The sequence below is a fragment of the Podarcis cretensis genome, assembly GCF_951804945.1.
Source record: "Podarcis cretensis genome assembly, chromosome: 12".
NCBI classification, from domain to species: domain Eukaryota; kingdom Metazoa; phylum Chordata; class Lepidosauria; order Squamata; family Lacertidae; genus Podarcis; species Podarcis cretensis.
The window spans coordinates 14,858,454-14,878,188 of record NC_137181.1 but is presented as its reverse complement, the minus strand read 5'-3'; the positions used below and the strand labels follow the sequence as shown (position 1 = coordinate 14,878,188).

The 19,735-nt window shown below is 40.7% G+C and overlaps 1 protein-coding gene and 1 long non-coding RNA gene across 15 annotated transcripts in view; both read right to left on the bottom strand.

Annotated features, from left to right (window-relative positions):
* Positions 1–19,735, bottom strand: part of ZMYND11 (zinc finger MYND-type containing 11) — a 105,411-nt gene that overhangs the window by 35,934 nt on the left and 49,742 nt on the right. For 13 of the 14 annotated variants that reach the window (XM_079946779.1, XM_079946773.1, XM_079946774.1 and 10 more), the window contains 2 exons: positions 14,599–14,733; positions 3,920–4,079 (listed from right to left, as the gene is read on the bottom strand). In XM_079946779.1, the coding sequence (XP_079802905.1) occupies positions 3,920–4,079; positions 14,599–14,714 (276 nt within the window). In that variant the 5' untranslated portion in view covers positions 14,715–14,733. The remainder of the gene's footprint in view (positions 1–3,919; positions 4,080–14,598; positions 14,734–19,735) is intronic. The other variant, XM_079946786.1, reaches the window with a different exon arrangement.
* LOC307199368 lies at positions 95–3,913 on the bottom strand. The gene is made up of 2 exons (XR_013831934.1): positions 1,020–3,913; positions 95–817 (listed from the first exon to the last, which is right to left on the bottom strand). It is a non-coding gene; the product is annotated as an uncharacterized lncRNA (long non-coding RNA).

Below are 19,735 nucleotides of genomic sequence, written 5' to 3'. Positions count from 1 at the left end.
ATTTCATTCTTTTGTACCAAGAACAGCATTTGGTAGTGGAAGGGGGCAGTGGGATGGCAGTATACCGGTAATTAAATATTTTTTAAAAAAAGAGAAAAAGAGAAAAAAACAGTGTTAAAGTTTCTAAATGAATGTCAGTCAGGGTATTTATTAAACAAACTGAAGCAAAAAAAAAAATCAGCTTCCTTAATTACAGAAGATATGTAGAGTTTGCATTTATACAACACCTTTCATCTTAGCATTCCACATTGATTTAATTAAATTAATCTTCGCTATAGCAGTGTGGTGCAAGAATAGTATTAGTGTGGAAGCTATGATGGGCAAAATCCTTTTAAATGTGGTCCATATGTACATGGGAAAAGAAAGAATCTCACACCTTCTTGGATCCCCCCCCTTTTTTTTTAAATAGAAGCATACAAGACTGTACATATTCTGCAATTCCATACGAGCACAGAAAACCCACAGAAAATGATACTTGGGTGTACATTCCAGCATTTTGAAAAGCTCAGTTCACTTTCTCCACCACCTTCTGGCTAGGAATATGGGCAATGCATGCTAAAGTCAGAGGAGAGCTCAGAAGATGTTTATATTTTGATGGGGCAGTGTTTCAGTGCTATATAAAGCTAATGTGCCTTTGCTTGAGTAACTGCAGCATAATAATTATGCAGACTGGGGAAAGATGAGGAAATTTGATATATTTATATATCGCCACTTCTGTATGAATTACTTTGGCAATCTTGAGGGGGGGGGGGAGGATTTTGTTTTTCCTTTCGTGCAAAGTGCACACAACCCTATGTACATCATGTCTGACACAAACCTCATAGGCATTACTAACCAAACAGAACACTTGAGTCCAGCACCACAAGTTGATATGGTATTATGTCTTAGGCCATGTAAAATGTGTCAAGAATATTAAGGTTTCTAACTTTAAAAAATTAACAGCTGAATTAGGGACCAGCAGAAATTCTCCAAGCAAAAAGGGAATGAAGGGACAAAAGGTACCTGTAAATATATACAACCATTTTGAACTGCTGTCTACACCTGAACGACCCTGTCCTCTTTTCCCTAGATCAGTGTTCCCCACCCTGGTGCCCCCCAGCTGTTGTTGGACTCCACCTCCCATCAGCCAGAGCCAGCATGGCCAACGGTCAAGGATGATGGGAGATGTAGTCCAACAATCTCTGGAGATCACCACGTTGGGGCAAGGTTGACTAAATTAGCTCTTCAAAATCTGTTTTTGTTTTCTAAGGCAGGGTTTCTGCTACTCTAGTATGGATATAATTTTAAAGGTAAAGGGACCCCTGACCATTAGGTCCAGTCGCGAACGACTCTGGGGTTGCAGGGCTCATCTTGCTTTATTGGCCGAGGGAGCCCGCGTACAGCTTCCGGGTCATGTGGCCAGCATGACTAAGCCGCTTTCTGGCGAACCAGAGCAGCGCACAGAAATGCTGTTTACCTTCCTGCCGAAGAGGTACCTATTTATCTACTTGCACTTTGAAGTCATTTCGAACTGCTAGGTTGGCAGGAGCAGGGACCGAGCAACAGGAGCTCACACTGTCACGGGGATTCGAACTGCCGACCTTCTGATTGGCAAGCCCTAGGCTCTGTGGTTTAGACCACAGCGCCACCCGCGTCCATTTTAAATGTAGGCTGCAATAATATACATACATTCCTGGGAGTGAGCCCCACTGAAAACAATGGAACTTATTCTCAAGTAAACATGCATTGATCGTATTATTATTAAGCGATTATCCTTGTCGCATGAGGTTACGGGCATTCTACTATTCTTCAACGAACTGGTTTGTAAATGCCTTCATTCAGCATGGTAACCTTATTTCTGGGTCCGTAATTTACCTAAAAATTAGCCATTTAGAATTAACTTTTCAAATGGGCCACCTTAACGCAGCAACATTATCTTGTTGACGAAACAGCCAATCTTTTCCCAGGGTGCTGGCATACTGACTGACACTGTACAAGTAAATATAAATTGGGTTTTAAATAAGCATATATTTTAGAAAGTTCTGATTGGGTCAGGATATACTGTTGCATTATTCCAAGTGATTTGTAATAATTTTTCATCTGATTTTTCATTGAATGTAACAACTCATCATAGATAAAAGCACCCAACTTTTATGACCCAAATGCCATAAATCTGATAGGGAAGGGAGCTTGGGGTTGGTCTCTGTGGTGACTCACAAGCCAAACTGGGGGCCACTCACCAACCCAGAGGTCCTGGGCTCTCCTAATGCTCAGGACTTTAAAGGACAAAAACTGGCCACCCCAGCCTACCCCTACACCCAGTGAGACTCCTAAACTCTTGCATGGTAGCTCCTCAGACGGCATTCATCCAGGACCCTTCTGCAAAAAGAACATAAGAACAGCCATTCTTGGTCATACCCATGCCAACAGCAACCAGTATTAGGTGCTTCAAATATAACCTACCAGAACAGGGCAATTAAAGAGCAAACATCTATCCCTAGACATCCTGGCGAAATTCTACCCCTCCCCACTTTTTGGGTCATATTTTAAGACTGATACCCTATGGCCTGGATCCGTTGAACCTACACGACAAGTTCCGTGTGCTCTGGGCTCAGGCTTCCTAAAGAGCAGCTCCCCTCCTTTGAAACTGGGGAGAGCGTATTCAAAAGGAGCTTGTGACATGGTATGTTGTTGAGGGGGGTGGGAATTAAGGTTAGAATTTTCAGACTAAAAAAGGTGTTTCGATCCTGGCCTACTTCCATTCCTTAAAATTAATCTATGGCTAAAGAATAGTAACATAAGATGAACTGCTGGATCACGCCAATGGTTCATCTAGTCTACTATCTTGTTCTCACTGTGGCCAACCTGATGCTATGGGGAGCCCAAAAGCAGAATAGCAATCTCCCAATATGAATGTATATACATTATCTATACACACTGGGTTGTATCCAGTGCTAGTCCTACTCAGGGTAGACCCATTGAAGTTAACCAGCATGACTAACTTAGTTTCACTTATTTCAATGAGCCTACTCTGAGTAGGACTAGCATTGGCTAAAACCCATTACAGTTGTACCTCGGAAGTCGAACGCCTTGCAACTCGAACGTTTTGGCTCCCGAACGCCGCAAACCCGGAAGTGAGTGTTCCGGTTTGCAAACGTTCTTTGGAACCCGGACGTCCAACGCAGCTTCCGATTGTCTGCAGAAGCTTCCTGCAGCCAATCGGAAGCCGTGCCTTGTTTTCCGAACCTTCTGGAAGTCGAATGGACTTCTTGAATGGATTCTGTTAGACTTCCGTGGTACGACTGTATATTGTTTTTTGTAAAAAATAAAACTTCTTTCATTCACCTCTGAGGCTCTCATCTGGGAAATAATTAGTTTGGTCCTAAAACAGTGGTTCCCAAACTTTCCCCCTCATGGTCCACCTGAAAATTGCCAATGATCTGTCTTCCCAGATCACTTAATGATTTTTTTTCTGCCTGTTGTAACAATTGTAAGTTTATTTTATCGTTTTTTAATTGTTTGCTCATTGTATACTTTTGTATTACAATTTGAGCTCCGTGGAATTCAAATTACAATACAACATAATAAATAAACGAATCCGTTAAAACACAATGAGAAACCAGCAGGAATTTTTAAGATGACGAATGTGCCATCTTCAGTCACAAATTCTCACACAGCACTTCAATGAAGCGTGTGGACCACTGGCAGCACACAGGCCACAGTTTGGAAACCCCTGTTCTAAAACATCCTTTGCTGGAAACCAAAACTCTTATAGCTACATGAGACTGCGGAAGGGTAATAACATTCTATCCAGTAAGTAAAAAAAAGCAAGCTGTCCTGAGGCCCCGTGCACAAGCTGCAAGAACGCACTGCAAATAGCAAGACTGCAAGTCAACGTACCAGGAAATGCAAGGTAAAGCCTTGTGGGAAATATACTCACAATCTCATCTCCAGGCAGCCAGTATCCTTCTTGCTCAATACCAGCTTTAGATCCCTTACATCCCACTGTCAAGGTCTCAACAACTAGGCCGTCCTTCACTGCTAAACTAAGCTGGCGTGTGGTCTCTTTGGGGTGCATACCATGAACCCGAGACATATACCTGCAAAGAGAGCAGAAAACAAGTTCTTACAAAAGCATCTTAATGTTCGCATCTACTTTCCGATACGGAGGTGTCTACTCAAACATCCTGAAACACGTTTTAGTTTTTTCCACCCATTATTTCTGCATTTCTTAACACTTTCATACTCCGTGTACGCTGTCATCATACATACCGAGGAAGTCCATGATTTTTAGGACTCCAGATTTAGAAAACTCAATTACAATTAACTTAAAAACATTTAAGGTTCCATCAGAAGTAACTATCGTTGCTGGAAGCAGCCTACAGCTCCTGGCGTGGTAGGATCTCTTCCTGCAAGAGAGTTTGGTCTTGCTTTTATGGGGAAGGAAAGAACTGTCACATTGCTGTGGAAAGGGAAAGGACAGAAGTCTTCCTTTTCAACTGGCCATTACCCACCAGGGCTAAGAGAAGGCAATAATGAGATTACACCTCCTATACCCACCCAGCACTCCATTTGAGACTGAAGACCTACAAACAAAAAAACCTGCCAATGATGTCAATTAGCACAACAACTTTCATTCAAGCCAATGCACAACAGCGCTGAGGGAAAGCTGCCTAACCCTTTTAAGGAGGATGACTATTGGGAGAATGCAAAGGAAACCTTCAGCTCATCATGGGCTGGCCAGCAATTTGGGAGCATGAATGGAAAAGCATCAAAGCAGAATCAAAGCTTGCCAAATCCCTGGTAACACGTGGTAAATGTATCATGGGAACTGGCAGAAAAGAAAAATATCCGAGTCTAGTATTATTGTCAAGGGAACATATGCACAGTGGCTGTGCAGTTTTAGACAACTGGAGAGCTGCCCCTCTAAAAACAGAGGACTGGGGTGAAGGATTCTGTTTTTTACTCTGATTTGCTAATTCCTCATTGCAGCCTCTTTTTACTCTAGTCTTGTATGGGTGCCTGATTATCGTCTTCCAAAGCAACTACTCTATTCCCAATTTAAGAAAGGAAAGTGAAATGTCAGCGGACAACAAAAGAGGTTTAAAGACGCTCTCAAGGCAAATCTATTTTAAAAAATGAAGTATAAGCACAGATCATTGGGAAATACTGGCCTGCGAGCACTCCAACTGGGGAATAGCCTCTACCAAAGGCTTTGAAGAAGCACAAACTCTGGACAAAAGGGAGAAATGAGCTAAGAGGAAGGCCCGTTTGGCAAATCCTCACTGCGATCAACTACTGCCCAGAAACCTATGCCCTCACTGTGGAAGGACGTGTGGATCCAGAACTGGCCTCCATGGTCACTTACAGACACATTGTTAAGACCATATTCATGGAAGACAATTTTACTTGGCTATGCATGATCACCAAAGAAGTAGAGTCTTGGACAATTTGATTGCATGTAGAAATTAAATCAATAATATCTTATTTTAACTGAATGACAAGACAATGCAAAATGAGAGAACCTGCTTCTTCTTTCTTTTAAAGGGCTATCTCCCTCTTTCCACACAAGTGCACATGTGGATATCCCATGCTTTCACATAGTAAATTACACACACACAGCACATTGGATGTAACAGGTTGTTTTGGTGGTGATGGATACTATATGTAATAGGCTCCTGTGACAGGTACCCTAGAACAGCGTTTCCCAAACTTGGGTCTCCAGCTGTTTTGGGACTATAATACCCATCATCCCTACTTAGTAGGGAGTAAGAATAAAAGGACCTTTCTGAATGGCTGACCATATAACAAGGGAAGTAACAAAACAAAACAAAACCTACTGGGCTTGAGTTTAACAGGGAGGAAGCAATGGAAAGCTGAAATGGAGATCAACTGAATTTGGAAATCCATGATTTCAAGTCTTAGAATTTTAGTGCATGCATTGTCATGGGTATGTATAGCCAACAAAGCAGGTATAAAAGCACTAATTTAGTGTAGGTATCAATGCAATTTTTATTTTGTTTTTAATTTTTTTTTAAAAAAAACCTTACAGATGTTCTATTTCCCGCCAGAGAAACATCAGTGCAGAAGAAGAAATAATAATTCCAGAAGAATACAGACAGAATAAAATAAGATGGCAGGCAAGTGCTACTGAAGAAAACAGCGTAAAACACCAGTACAGTTTTGTTGTTAGAAAAGGAAAGTAACCTTTCAGGAGACTCTGAAGTGGTGGTGTAATTTAGCATGAGAAAACGTCCACTTGCTCTCCTGGTACTCAGATAAGAACGAAGTCAAATGGTGCTGGCTCCAACCCCTGGCCTTAAGCAACAGAGATCTGTCAGCCAATGGACTGGAGCCAGAAGGTTGTCTGCTTATGCCGACGTTCTAGAACTTTCTGCATGTCCGCCATTTTTTAGTCGCCCTCCTCTGCTGCCTGTCTCATTGAGTGATTGCAATGAAGCCATGGAAGAGGGGAAGCAGAAATCTTAAAGACGCTAGAGTGACAGTCCTGGATATTATCAAACTAAAGCAAGAAGAAAACTCCCGCGCATGTTAGTTACTAACACAAGGAGTTGGCTTCTGCTGCTAATGGGGCACAAGGAACCATCTTGCTCGGCAGGCAGAGATAAAGCAACCCCTCGTAGCTGTTCTCTTGAAAGATCTGATTATCCTTACCTTGGAGGAAGGGAGCTGAGGCAACTTATTTGCGTTCAGCCTCTGGTCAACAGATTGGGAAACATTTTAGACTCCTTAGGCTGTTTTCCAGTCAGGCGGGAGGAGGAAAGCAAATATGTTTGCAGATGGGTAAGTACATGGCAGAGAGACAAAGTTAATTCCCCTAAGACACCGAACCAGCCTTTAAGCGGCCAGGAGGCTGAAACAACCCGTCTGCACTGCAACTTCTCGGGCAGGGGAAGTTAATGCTAATCTCCACTAGCTAAAATAAAGACCTGTCTGCTGAAATAAAGAGGTTCTTCTTGATAATCTGCTTGTTAGATTCCTGATCTGGCCAGATGAGGCTGTCTGCCCACAGGGCACAGAAGGGAGAGAGAGAAAGAGGGAGGGAGGGGTAAAGAAACTTAGGTCACAGCTCAGTAGACTGGTATTTATAGCTCAGGCTTCTCAGGATTTACTCATCTACAAACAGAGAATACAAAACCCATTTAGATTACTACAAGGTTGCGCAGCAGGAATCCTGCGCAAGAGAACAAGCTCACCCTAAAAGCTACGATATAAACAAGCAACTCTACCTATTCCTTTTGGTTTAAATAGCACCTAACGCACTCAGTTTCTTACCAATATGGGGGGGAGGCCCTCAAGTTTCAAAACTCTTAAAAATGCAAACTCATTTGGATTACGAGTAATGCCGACCTGTCAAGAAGATCTGTATAAATATGAATGCTGATGGTGCCAAGCTATTGTTTCTACCATTTAAATTTCATTACGCATATGGCTCTATTATTTATTGATTGTATTTTTATATGGCAGAATACAAAAGGAATAAAACAATTGAGATGTATGTCTCTGACACTCCCCAAAATAGTCTCATCTCGCTGAACCTCACCACAATCCCCTTGTGGTGTCACTTTTATTCCCGTTACACAAAAAGAGGAAGCGAAGCTGAAATCCTTTTGAACATTCAGGGGGCTCTGACATTCACTGAAAGCACAAGCTCATTAATATCTCTAAGAGGCTTTAGTGACTTGCTATCCAAGGGCATCAATACAGACTCACGATGGGAGCTAACATCTGAATCCACTAGTTTTCAGGTTACAGGAAAAAATGTGGGCCAAAAAAAAAAAAGTTCTATCTTCAAATAAACATCATAACAAGTCCTTTCAAAATGTACACAACCGCACGAGGGCAAGGTACACACAGAGTGCTGCTCTGGAAATATTATACTTTTTTGCTACCATTTTGTTTGCATTGGTGGAAATTTTTGTTTATTTACTGCAATTTTTTTATACAGCTCACCTTTCAGGATATGAATCCTACCAAGGTGGTTTTTACAAGCAATATTCAATTACATATTTTAAAAACTACAACAAAGATATTAAATATAAAAGGCAAGCTTTCAAACTTGTACAAACAAGACTTCTCTAGCCTCGGAAGCTTAAATTCTATTTCAGCCAAAAGAAAAAGGTTCTATTTTATTTCATCCGGTTACCTCTTACATTTAAAAGACGCGAGGGACCATTCCCAGTCCAGTCACTATCATACAGTTAAACAGTTCACATGCCTAAAATCAGCTGGACTACATTTAACGTTTAATTATGGTTAATGCAAATGAGCAGCAGGTTGGTGTGCCCTGATCAAAAGTCCATGTTTTGCTATTCCTATTGTGTTGTCTGAGCCACCCTTGTGGTTTGCTTGTTTCCTATGAGCAAACCATGAGTGGTAAGCCAAGAACAAACCTTGTCTACCACACAATGTTAAGAGAGAAACATGCCAAGAGCTCTGGTCTGGGCAACACAGCAAGTCTAGGCTCGCGGTTCGCTGCAGGCAAGGGTACTTTTGAAAAGTGTGCCCTAGCGTTCTGTTCATTCAAGTGAAACGACGGTTAAAAATTAACCATGGTTTAACGTGACACGAGAGCCTACGCCACTGCACGGAATCCTTAAAAATAGCTAATTTACTTAAAAATACAAGGCTTCATATGCATGGCCTTGGATAGAGAGATGCACAGCAGATGGAATTACACTGAAATCTGCCTGACATTTCCGCAGAAGCTGTTGACAGACCTAAGAGGTGATCCTGTTTGTTCACGCTTTAAATACCTCAGGCAACATGCAACCTCATATAATGCTCATTATCTGGTCAGTTCTGTCAGAAGTAATGATTTTAATGCAGATAAGGCGGGCTTGTTCCAGCAATTAAATTCACTGTACATTCACACTCAAACATGCCATTAACTTACAGCTCAGGCGGTTAGACTGAATATCCCACCTACACAAGCCACGAAAGCAGTTGTGCCGCTGAACTCCCCCCTTCTGCCCATATTTTCCATAATTCAGAGCAGCTGCTTCTTACAGATCCTTCATTTCTCTTATTTTGCACCACTACAGAAATGGGGACCAGGCACATGGAACAGTTGTAGCACCTAGAATTTCTGTCATTTACTCAAAATGCTTCTGTTCATGCAGGCTTTTGGCCTGCTGGATTGAAAGTTCATTGACTGCCTAATTGATTTAAAGTATTTATATTCCACTCCTCATAATATACTGGTATATATATATATATATCCCAGATAAGCTACAATGTAACTTAAAACAAAATAATAGCATATAAATAAAAATAAAAATACAATAAATGATACATAAATAAACAACATAACTAGCGCAATACTATACAGAACAGAAATTGTGCTCCGGTGGCGCGGCAGCAGCAGGAGACTCCATTAGCTAAAGTGATGCTTCAGGTTAAGAACAGTTTCAGGTTAAGAATGGACCTCCGGAATGAATTAAGTACTTAACCCGAGGTACCAGTGTACTTAAAATGTCAATTAAAACAGCAAAGGAAAAACCTCAATTTCAGTATTTTGAAATATAGCATCCTAGCAAGACAATTTTATAGGGACAAACCAATTTAAATGCATGAAAGAACAAAAAATTATTTACCTATGGTGGAAATGTAACAAAGTGCAAGAATTCTGGATTACGGTAAAGCAAGTAGCAGGTAGAGTTCTCCAACACCTTTGGACCCCATCCTTTGCTTACTGAATTACGTGAAAGTAAACCCTGCAGCAGTAGCAAAGGTGAGACGATGTTTGGGCAAAGTAGCTTGTAAACTGGGCCTATAGACTGTAATTCCCCAAGCAGCTGTTCCATAGAAGCTGGAGAAGCTTTTGTGAGATTACTACAATATTAAATGTTTGGGGATGATAGTTATGGGAGCCGTGCAAAACAAGAATAAACTATACATGTACAGACAAAATAGGTGCACATTTTAATTTACAATAAAAAAATGTTTTACAAGAACAGAAAGCCAGTGTTTCTTGTGCCAAAAGCAACAAGCCACAAGAATATCAATTTCATGCAGCTCACCTTAATGGTGAAGGAATGAACAGTATGAATAGGGGTTTGTTTTTTAAAATGCCAGAAGAAAAGACAGCATCTTATTTTTGCCTCTGCAAATGAAAGGGCTTTTGATCGGTTTAAAGCTGATTTCAACAAGGGGCTTCCCTTAACATCGTAACTGCTAATTTATTCCTGCTATCATCCTCAAGGAAGAAATGCATTTTTTACTCTGCCAGCTCACCCTCTGGGTTTTGTTTGTCATGGAGTTGAAAGGTCAATAGATACGGCATGAGGTCTGCTGCCCATTATTGGGCAACTACTCAGGTCTCTTGGAGTAATAATTTCTCACCCCTTTAGTCAATGGTACAAAACCAAAACAGTTTTAACACTAGACTGGTTCAGGTATCACATGAAGGCACAATTTGCATGACAACAGCAAATCAAAATGAACCTTGAGTATGCATGCTTACCCTCTCCTCTTGAATGAGCCTGTGAAGAAGAGTTTATCAGCTTTTGATTCCCGGTTAGATAAACCATAGCTTGGTGTGTTGTCCAAATTGACAAGCTGTGATGAAGGTTAACCATGGTTTATTTGAAACTAGCAAACTTCAAATAATGGATTATGAAGCTGGCTTGTTTAAACAAACCTTAAGTCAACATGAGCCATAGTTTAGGGTTCAGGCAGTGTGCTAACTATAATTAATGCCTTCTTCAAGGTTGTGTTTACTTGGTCTACAGATCATAAACATATAATTTATCAGAGAGCGGAAATGAAATTTCAATCTCCTTTTCATGGTTATACTGGATGAATGGGAGATTGTGGGAACCTGAGCCTTCCTGAGGATTATTCTCATCAAGCTAAACTTTACTTTGACATCTGAACGCAGCAACTCTTATTAAAGATAAGCTTTCCATGAATCCAGCTCTGCTGTCCTGACTACCAAAATGATGTGTTGTCTCAATTAGTTCCTGCTTTTCTCTCAATTAGTTATTGTATTCGTTAGTCTGTTTTAGATCCACCGGTACTTAGGATCAAATCTCATAAGTGCCATTCAAACAACAAATGCAGACCCTTTCACAGAACAACACATTTGGGAATATGTAAGCCAATACAACAAAAAAACACAATCCACCAACCAATTTTACAGGCCAAACCCCCCTGAAATGAGACATGCAAGTTTCAAGGCTAATGAAATCTATCCAGCACGGAAACAAGACAGCAAATATATTGAGACATATCCAACAAATGTGTCCCGCCAATGCAAAGATTTAAGCTTGTGCAACAGAATCGCTCGTCTTCTTCTCCCAACCCTCCCCCAATCTTATTGGGAGAGTTGGTGAACCCAAGATTAGAGTTGGGACTTGCAGGGTGGAAATTTTCCACGTGCAAGCATAACTCCTTGAGCTGATAGGACACGTTAATTGGATACGGCCCATTATCCCACCCTCCTTTCCTCTGGTAGCTGGATGGAACGCAACCATCATTTAGAGGACTCTACGGAGACAAAACTATGAAAAGATGCCAGCCAAATGCAATATGAAAGGGGAAATAGATTTTATGAGAAAATCTAGCAAGTTTATTTATCAAAATATTTACATACCGCTATGTTATAAAATTGTATCAAAGCGGCTTTCATCAATAAAACATAAAACCATACAATAAAAAGTATCTTAAAAAGTGAAAAGCGGACACCAAATTGTTACATTTCAGCAAAAAAACACACAATTTTTTTTAACAATGTAGCTTATCTAAACCTGAAAGCAAGGTTAATGATAAATTCAAGTGTAGTCTTTCCTTAATGATGGTAATGGCTTATTATTTTTTGTTTATGTTAGTATTAATCTGTTATGACATGAAGTATGCTAGAGGGATTTGGATTTTCATCAAGGTCAACCACATTAGAAAATGAAAGACAGTTAAAAAAAAAAAGGTTTCTGTAGTCGAACAAGACATACCCTGTAAACAAGGCCATTTACACATATCAGCAAATCAGCCCCAAACTGGCCTGCTGTTGCATTTTCTGTGCTTATTATGCAATATGCAAAATTAAAGTACTGGTTAGAAATTCAAGGAATGCAATAGCATTATTCGCTAACCATCTCCCTGCTCCATTGATGTAAAACTTGAGGAAACTTTCAAATGGCCTTTCTTAAATGGTGCTTTCACATTTTGCGAGATCTCTCACAAATTGCTATTTTGTTCCCATCTCATTACACTGCTTCCCTCGGCCTATCTGTTTGGCCTACTTAATACTCAGACTTGCTGAATCAGCATTCTTACAAAAATGTCCCTCCACAAGGCAGACACTCTCCTCCTCCAAAGGAAAAGCCCAGACAGTAAACAAAAAGAACCAGGTGTATAGTGCAGTCTGTAATCTAGCAGCCAGTAAAATTCATTTTTTAAATAAATTAAGCTGGGAATTTTTTTTATTTAAAAAATCCCATTCAATCTAGTGTGTTGTACCCAGTAGCGATGCTCAGTTTATAACTCTCCAAAAATCCTAACTCAACTTACCTAGGAGTAAGTCCCCAAACTGAATTCAGTGGGACTTACTTCTGGTTACGACTGTGCTGCAAACCGAGAAGTCGTCAGGTTTATACACCTTTTCTGCAATTACTGCACTCAGTGGTTCATCCCCCGATATAAATCCATTAAGAATAATAGTATCATCACATCCCTGACATGCCATAACAATCACGTTATTCAGAACGGAACAATTCACTGTTATTAAGAAAACAGCCAAATCAAATAACCAACAGAGTAACACTCAGTTCCTACACCATCAGTACGCACTGCTCTGTCTTCTGCTTCATTAGCTGGTCAAATGAGTAGTAGGGTAGATTTTGCTACCCTTGGACAGATTAATATGTTTGCTGTTCTCTGCAGAAATTACCAGCTCCTGCTGCACAGAAACAAGGTGGGCTCTGTGTTGAAAGTTTGCACGCTTCTCAGATTTGAGGGAGCTTGTAGAGGCTCTTGGGTGATATGGGAGTCATGCTGCAAATAAGGTTATTTAAGGAGGGGGGAGTTGGAACAGCAAGAGGACAAGATGCTCATGGAGAGAAGATACAGAGAGCCTTGAGAGCCAAGCCTCTTGTCCCTCGTGCAGCTAAGAAGCCTTCTGAAGCCTGGGACCAACACGACAGCTGCCAATCATTGCATCTGCTTCACTGTCGTACAGCAACCATGCACCAGTAACGTTATTTGTACTAGCCTTTGGGAGTTCCATTTTTAGATATTTTAATTGTTTTATTGCTTGTATGTTTGCTGCCCTGGGCTCCTTAGGGAGGAGGGGCAGGAAATAAGCTGAATTTAAAAAATCAAGTATCAGTGTTGCTAAAACGAGATGGCTGTAGATTATTACTTCAAATTTCTGCTAGTGTGAGGAAAACACCCTATCCAGGATTTTTAGACTTCTCTTAACCTATACAGAAAAGCAGGACAAACTATTCAACGTACAAAATCAATAAGCAATGCCCAAAAGGTTGCTATAAACCCATTTGAAAGTGGAATAAGGTTTTTGCTCACCAGGGAGCCTTGACCTCCCGCATTTGACAACCAGAAGCCAGACGTTTCTTATATAGAAAGTTTCTTTCACCAAGTCAAATTATTTTTCCAGCTAGCCCATTATTGTCTACTCTGGCTGGGGCACAGAGGGCATTTCCCTTTAACTGCTTCCTCATTGTAACTGAAGATGTCAAGGATTGAACCTGGACCTGCCGCATGCAAAGCAGATGTTCTACCATTAAGCTATGGTTCTTTCTAGAGATTTGGCATTACTGTATAGTCTGAATGCAGCCAATGATTGTAGTAGGGAGAAGAGTTGGTTGTAGTGAGAGTTCCGTATGGACATAAAAGTTGCAAATAATTTTTTCCCCACAGCTAGTCTTCACATGCAGTTATTAAGCAGGAAGAGTTATTTGGTTTTGTTTTAAAGATTGAAAACCTTTCACTATATAGGGTTGTAGTCAACTTAGTCAGAGTAGACCCACTGAAATTAACGGACCTAGGTTAGTCAGGTGCATTAACTTTGGTGGGTCTATTACAAGTATAACTAGGATTGAATACAGATAGGTAGCCGTGTTGGTCTGCCATAGTCAAAACAAAAAAAATTCCTTCCAGTAGCACCTTAAAGACCAACTAAGTTAGTTCTTGGTATGAGCTTTCGTGAAGAAGTGTGCATGCACACGAAAGCTCATACCAAGAACTAACTTAGTTGGTCTTTAAGGTGCTACTGGAAGGAATTTTTTTTGTTTAGGATTGAATACCACCATTAATACACAATCTTTGTAGTAGGGATATTATTTTCCACTTGAGAACAACTTTTTCCATCTTCCTATCATGTGTCAGGTGCTATTAATGGCAGGAGACTGGACAAGACAGACCACAGGTCAATTTCAATTCAACACAACCGTTTCCTTTTTCAAATGCATGGTCCATGACTTGAAATATAGAGTACAAGAGTAAACAGATTCATATGAGAAAATAATATATATATTATATGGCAAAAATGTTTCTGTGCTACTCCATTTTTATTCCTGACACCTTCTCATTGGGTCACACCATTTTTATTTTAATTAGTAGTATTTAAATGACACTTACTTTGTAATACGGTCAATGTTAGCAATTTGCTTCTGGTTTCGGATGATTTCTATAGCCGCCCAAAGATGCTGGATAGCTTTTGTATCTGCCTGACGCCTTTTCGTTAAGCGTGCCATGACCCCTTTACTTGTTCAACTGCAGTGGAAAAATAACAATAATGAATTATAAAATAGATTACATGGTGATTATATTGCACCTGCCACAAGTAAGATTATGAGGGAAATTATGTTAACTGCAACAATCTGATTTGGAGGTTATTTGTTTTATAAGCTCTATTAATGCAAGCTCTGTATGTGTGGTTTCAAACTCTTGGTATACAGATAGAGCAAAGTTTTATTCTCCAGAGATAATGCCCAGGATATGCTTTTTTGCTGAAAAAACTAACTCTCCTGTCCTCAGAAATAGTCTTGCTCCATAATAAAGTTTCTGCCATGTAGCAGAGGTCAGGCACTGTATTTACAAAAATACTCGCATGCCACAATTTCATTAAAAGTAACAAATTATATACACTCAAGGCGGGAGGAAACACACACACAATTTTAAAACAGACCACCAGCTAACTATTACAGCTTTGTTTTTTCTTAATTGCCTGCAGAAGTCTGGAGGCAAAGCAAAATTTTCAGCAAACTTTTAAAGCTTAATATAGGATCTCTGTTGAAAGATCATTCCACAGGACTGGGCCAATGACACTAAAGGGCTCAGTTTTGTGTTGATGTCAAATGAGTGTCACAAACTTGGGGGACAGCCATTACACCAAGTATGAGGAGCCTCTGCACCTTAAGATGTTGCTGGACTACAACTCCCATCATCCCACATGCTGACTGGACAGATAGGAGAAGGAGTCCCACAACATCTGTAGGGCCGCAGGATTTCTGCACTATATACAAATAATATTTGCATGTTGCAAAATTCAAGAAAGATAACATTAAAGCGGTATCTACATTTCTTACAGCATGAAACATCTTATATCCCTTTAAATGTGTTTGTGGGAGAGGATGGGGGAGAGGGGCTACTGGTTTGGTTTATTCTTCTTTTTTAATGTATACTGTGTTCTTATCTTTTATTTTTATGCTGTGAACCTCCCCAAGATCTACAGATGAAGGATGGTATACAAACTTAATAAATATTAATAATAATATTTAAATAATAAGAATAATAATTGAAATCACTCTTCATTTCACCAAAACTAAAACTGTGGGAAAACCCTGTTTAAAATGGTGAGGCGCCAGAAGGTCAGATATAATTGCTTCACGTGCTGGGTTCAGCCTGTGAGCTGTCACAAACATGGCCACTCAAATACATTCTCTTTTATTTTGTCTAATCGATCACTTCCCCCCCAATACAAGAATTTCAAGAATGAAGTAATGAAACGAACAAGAAATATTTTGAATTAACCTTTAAAATATAGAAAGTTAATAATATCAGAGGTCACAGGCACCAGGATTTCCTAAAGTCCATCACACTTTTCCACCCTAAGAAAATGAAGTTCTACATGCTACCTGTAACCGCAATATGGTCTCTTTAATATTAAGGAGAGGATGACGTCCCTAGAGAGGGGAATGCACTGCCAGCGGAATCCAAAAGGACCAAAGCTGTCTGTGCCTATTTTACAGTAAACCTACATGATGTTCACCATAACACACAACATCTCGGTCTTATCAACATTTCCTAGCCGGAAATCAGACCCCGGACAACAAATGTCTTCAATTCCTCAGGATAACCTGTTCCCTACCCTCCAACTCAGTTTGGACATTCTCTCCAATAGGTAAAGGGACCCCTGACCATTAGGTCCAGTCGTGACCGACTCTGGGGTTGCAGCGCTCATCTCGCTTTATTGGCCGAGGGAGCCGGCGTACAGCTTCCGGGTCATGTGGCCAGCATGACTAAGCCGCTTCTGGCGAACCAGAGCAGCACACAGAAACGCCGTTTACCTTCCCGCTGGAGTGGTACCTATTTATCTACTTGCACTTTGACATGCTTTCAAACTGCTAGGTTAGCAGGAGCAGGGACCGAGCAACGGGAGCTCACCCCATCGCGAGGATTCAAACCGCTGACCTTCTGATGAGCAAGTCCTAGGCTCTGTGGTTTAACCCACAGCGCCACCCACGTCCCTTCCAATAGGAGACGTCTCTCCAATAGGAGAGTAGGATTGTCTGTTTGAAATTCTGAGGAGAGACTCCACAAGCAATCTAAGGAGGTGGCAGTACAGGAGAGACTTTTTTCCCCAACCCTAATGCAAACTATAAACCTTCTGGAAGGATTTTACTGTAAAGTCTCTCCTGCCCATTAATATGAGCATATAAATTATTAGGAATAATAAAGTCAGTGGCAATGGAATTCCTGCTTTAAATGCAGAACTTAGCATTTAAAGCATCATCTATTATTTTTTTTTAAAAGTGTGCAAAATGCTTAGAGCCCAGTCGTTTTCAATTAGACTTAAAAAAAATAAATCCCTCTTTATCCACCCCCCCCCCGGCCCCATGCTGCAATTTGCCCATCCATCTAACTATAAACAAGGACATAACAAGCAGCTGGCATTGTTTACAAAAAATTTCCAGAAGCAGAAGGCGAAAGGTACAGATAAGCCACAAATCGCCCACAGTGCCGTTACAGGCTAGAATCCCCCCTTTTAAAAAGATTAACCCTGCCTTTCGATCACTACATAACTTTGTTTAACGGTGCCACTTTCAGAGTAAGAAACTGTTGATAAATGACAGGTTATTAACATATATGCAGTTTATTCTAGACACTAATGAGTGTCCTAAAAATGAAGACCTCTGGTGTAATACTAGAATTAGAACACTTACAGCGAAACAAGAGGTGTATTTAGAATAAAGTAAGAATTCTACTCTATAATAGGAGCACTATTCACTGTCTATATTTATTCCAGTATCTGCATATGGCTTTTGCAGCGCACAAGATCCAAACCGGCCCAAGCTAGAGAGCACCTCTCATTCCTTGCTGTGTTCTTTGGGGTTATGGGCCCAGGGACTTGGTGGTCACCTTATGACTTAATACTTAAATTTGGAATAATAATAATAATAATAATAATAATAATAATAATAATAATAATAATTTATTATTTATACCCCACCCATCTGGCTGGGCTTCCCCAGCCACTCTGGGCGGCTTCCAACAAAATATTAAAATACTATAATACATCAAACATTAAAAGCTTCCCTAAACAGGGCTGCCTTCAGATGTCTTCTAAAAGTCTGATAGTTGTTGTTCTCTTTGACATCTGGTGGGAGGGCGTTTCTCAGGGCAGGCGCCACTACCGAGAAGGCCCTTTGCCTGGTTCCCTGTAACTTGGCTTTTTGCAGTGAGAGAACCGCCAGAAGGCCCTCGGCGCTGGACCTCAGCGTCCGGGTAGAATGGGGGGGGGGAGACTCTCCTTCAGATAATATTGCAATATAGCAATATTGCAGAGCATCTAGTGTCTTACTGACATGTATACGGTCGCTGTTAACATAATCACTCTCCTCAGTTGTCCTACCACATTTCCTTGGCATGTGATGCTGGGGTTAGAGAGTTGGACTAGGGCTGAATCGAAGTTCAAATGCACACTCGGCCATCCAACCAGTGGTGTTTGGTACCCAGTGGAAATGTCAGAGCAGAAAGCAGAGAGGCAAACAGGAGGTGGAGCCAGTGGCAATGACTGGCCAACTAATTCTAGTTTAATCCCCATTCTCCTTCCTGTTGAGGTCTACCAGGGCAATATTGAGACTATGGAGGAGAAAGAGGCAGAGCCTGACAGGCCTTTCTGATGGTAAGCAGAGAAACACGCAAGAGATGGCTGGTCGAGTTTATATATACCATATTTTTCCATGTATAACACGACCCCTACTTTTTGGGACTCCAAATAAAGAAATCCCCCATACACTCTATCCGTGTATAAGACGACCCCCAATTTTAAACTTGAAAAAATAGGGGGGAAATATAGTCTTATGCACTGAAAAATACGGTAAGCAGTGACACAGAAGGCCTATCACTTAAACAACTTCCATTCTCTATTTTAAGTCACCCTGTTGTTATAATCGAGCAATACGTAACATATATTTCTTTTAGTAAGCCACTCTGAGCCCCACACATACATTAAACAGAGGTATTGCCACCCAACCCCACTACTCCCATCACCTTTCTCCCTCTTTCCCCTTTTTCTTGCCAATGTAACACTAATGTCTCAACAAATGAAACTGATCTGTGGAAAATGTTGACTTGAAAAAAGAGACATTGCACATACTTTGGTAAACCAAGAAATCTTTAAGAAGAATACATATTTTCTAAAAAAGTAAGCCACTCTGAGAACTTGGTTATAGGGCAGCATATACTGCCTAATATAAATCACAATTAGTTATGGTCTATGGGTACCACATCCAATCATATCCCTTTGAAGATGTGTCTGGGTGGAAAAGTGAGTGGAGGATTTTCCTGAACTGCATCATCATCCCTTAGCCTGAGTAGATGAATTTGGAAGATAGGCAAATTCTCAACTTAATCTGGAGCAAAAGTGAAACCAACAAGAATAAAGCAAGAGGACTCATCACCTCACTACCATCTTACAAATGCAGCCTAACTGGTTTATGGTTTACGGCATAATTTACACAACTGCTGCACTGTGTCAAAGTTGTGCAAATTATGATCCAGTTTCAAAACGTGCCTGTCGTAATATTAGTGACCACAGCAGCTTTAAGGAGCTGTGCAATTAATATTCTTATTTGGGCTGGCTTTCGGTGGCAGGGTTAAGAGACTGAATATTTTTTATTTTACTTTTAGTATTTTATACCACATCTGTCAAAGACCTTGGGATGGCTCCAAAGCAAAATGAACAGTAAAAAATGTTATAAATCGGGGGGACGACATCCCATACCTCAGCTACTGATAACGAGTGAGCTGTCTATAATGCTGTATGTTGGGAAAGCCAATGTGGTGCTCTAGAGATGTTTCGAACTACAACTCCCATCATTCCTGATCACTGGCTGTGCTGGCTTGTGATGAAGGCAGTTGTATTTCAACAACTACTGGTGGTCATTAGTCTCACAGATGAATCCGTATAGGTGCCATTTTCTCCCCCAACATAGGCTCTCCACAGCCCGATGGGTTGAACTGAGAGCAGGGTGCCTACAATGAAAACTGA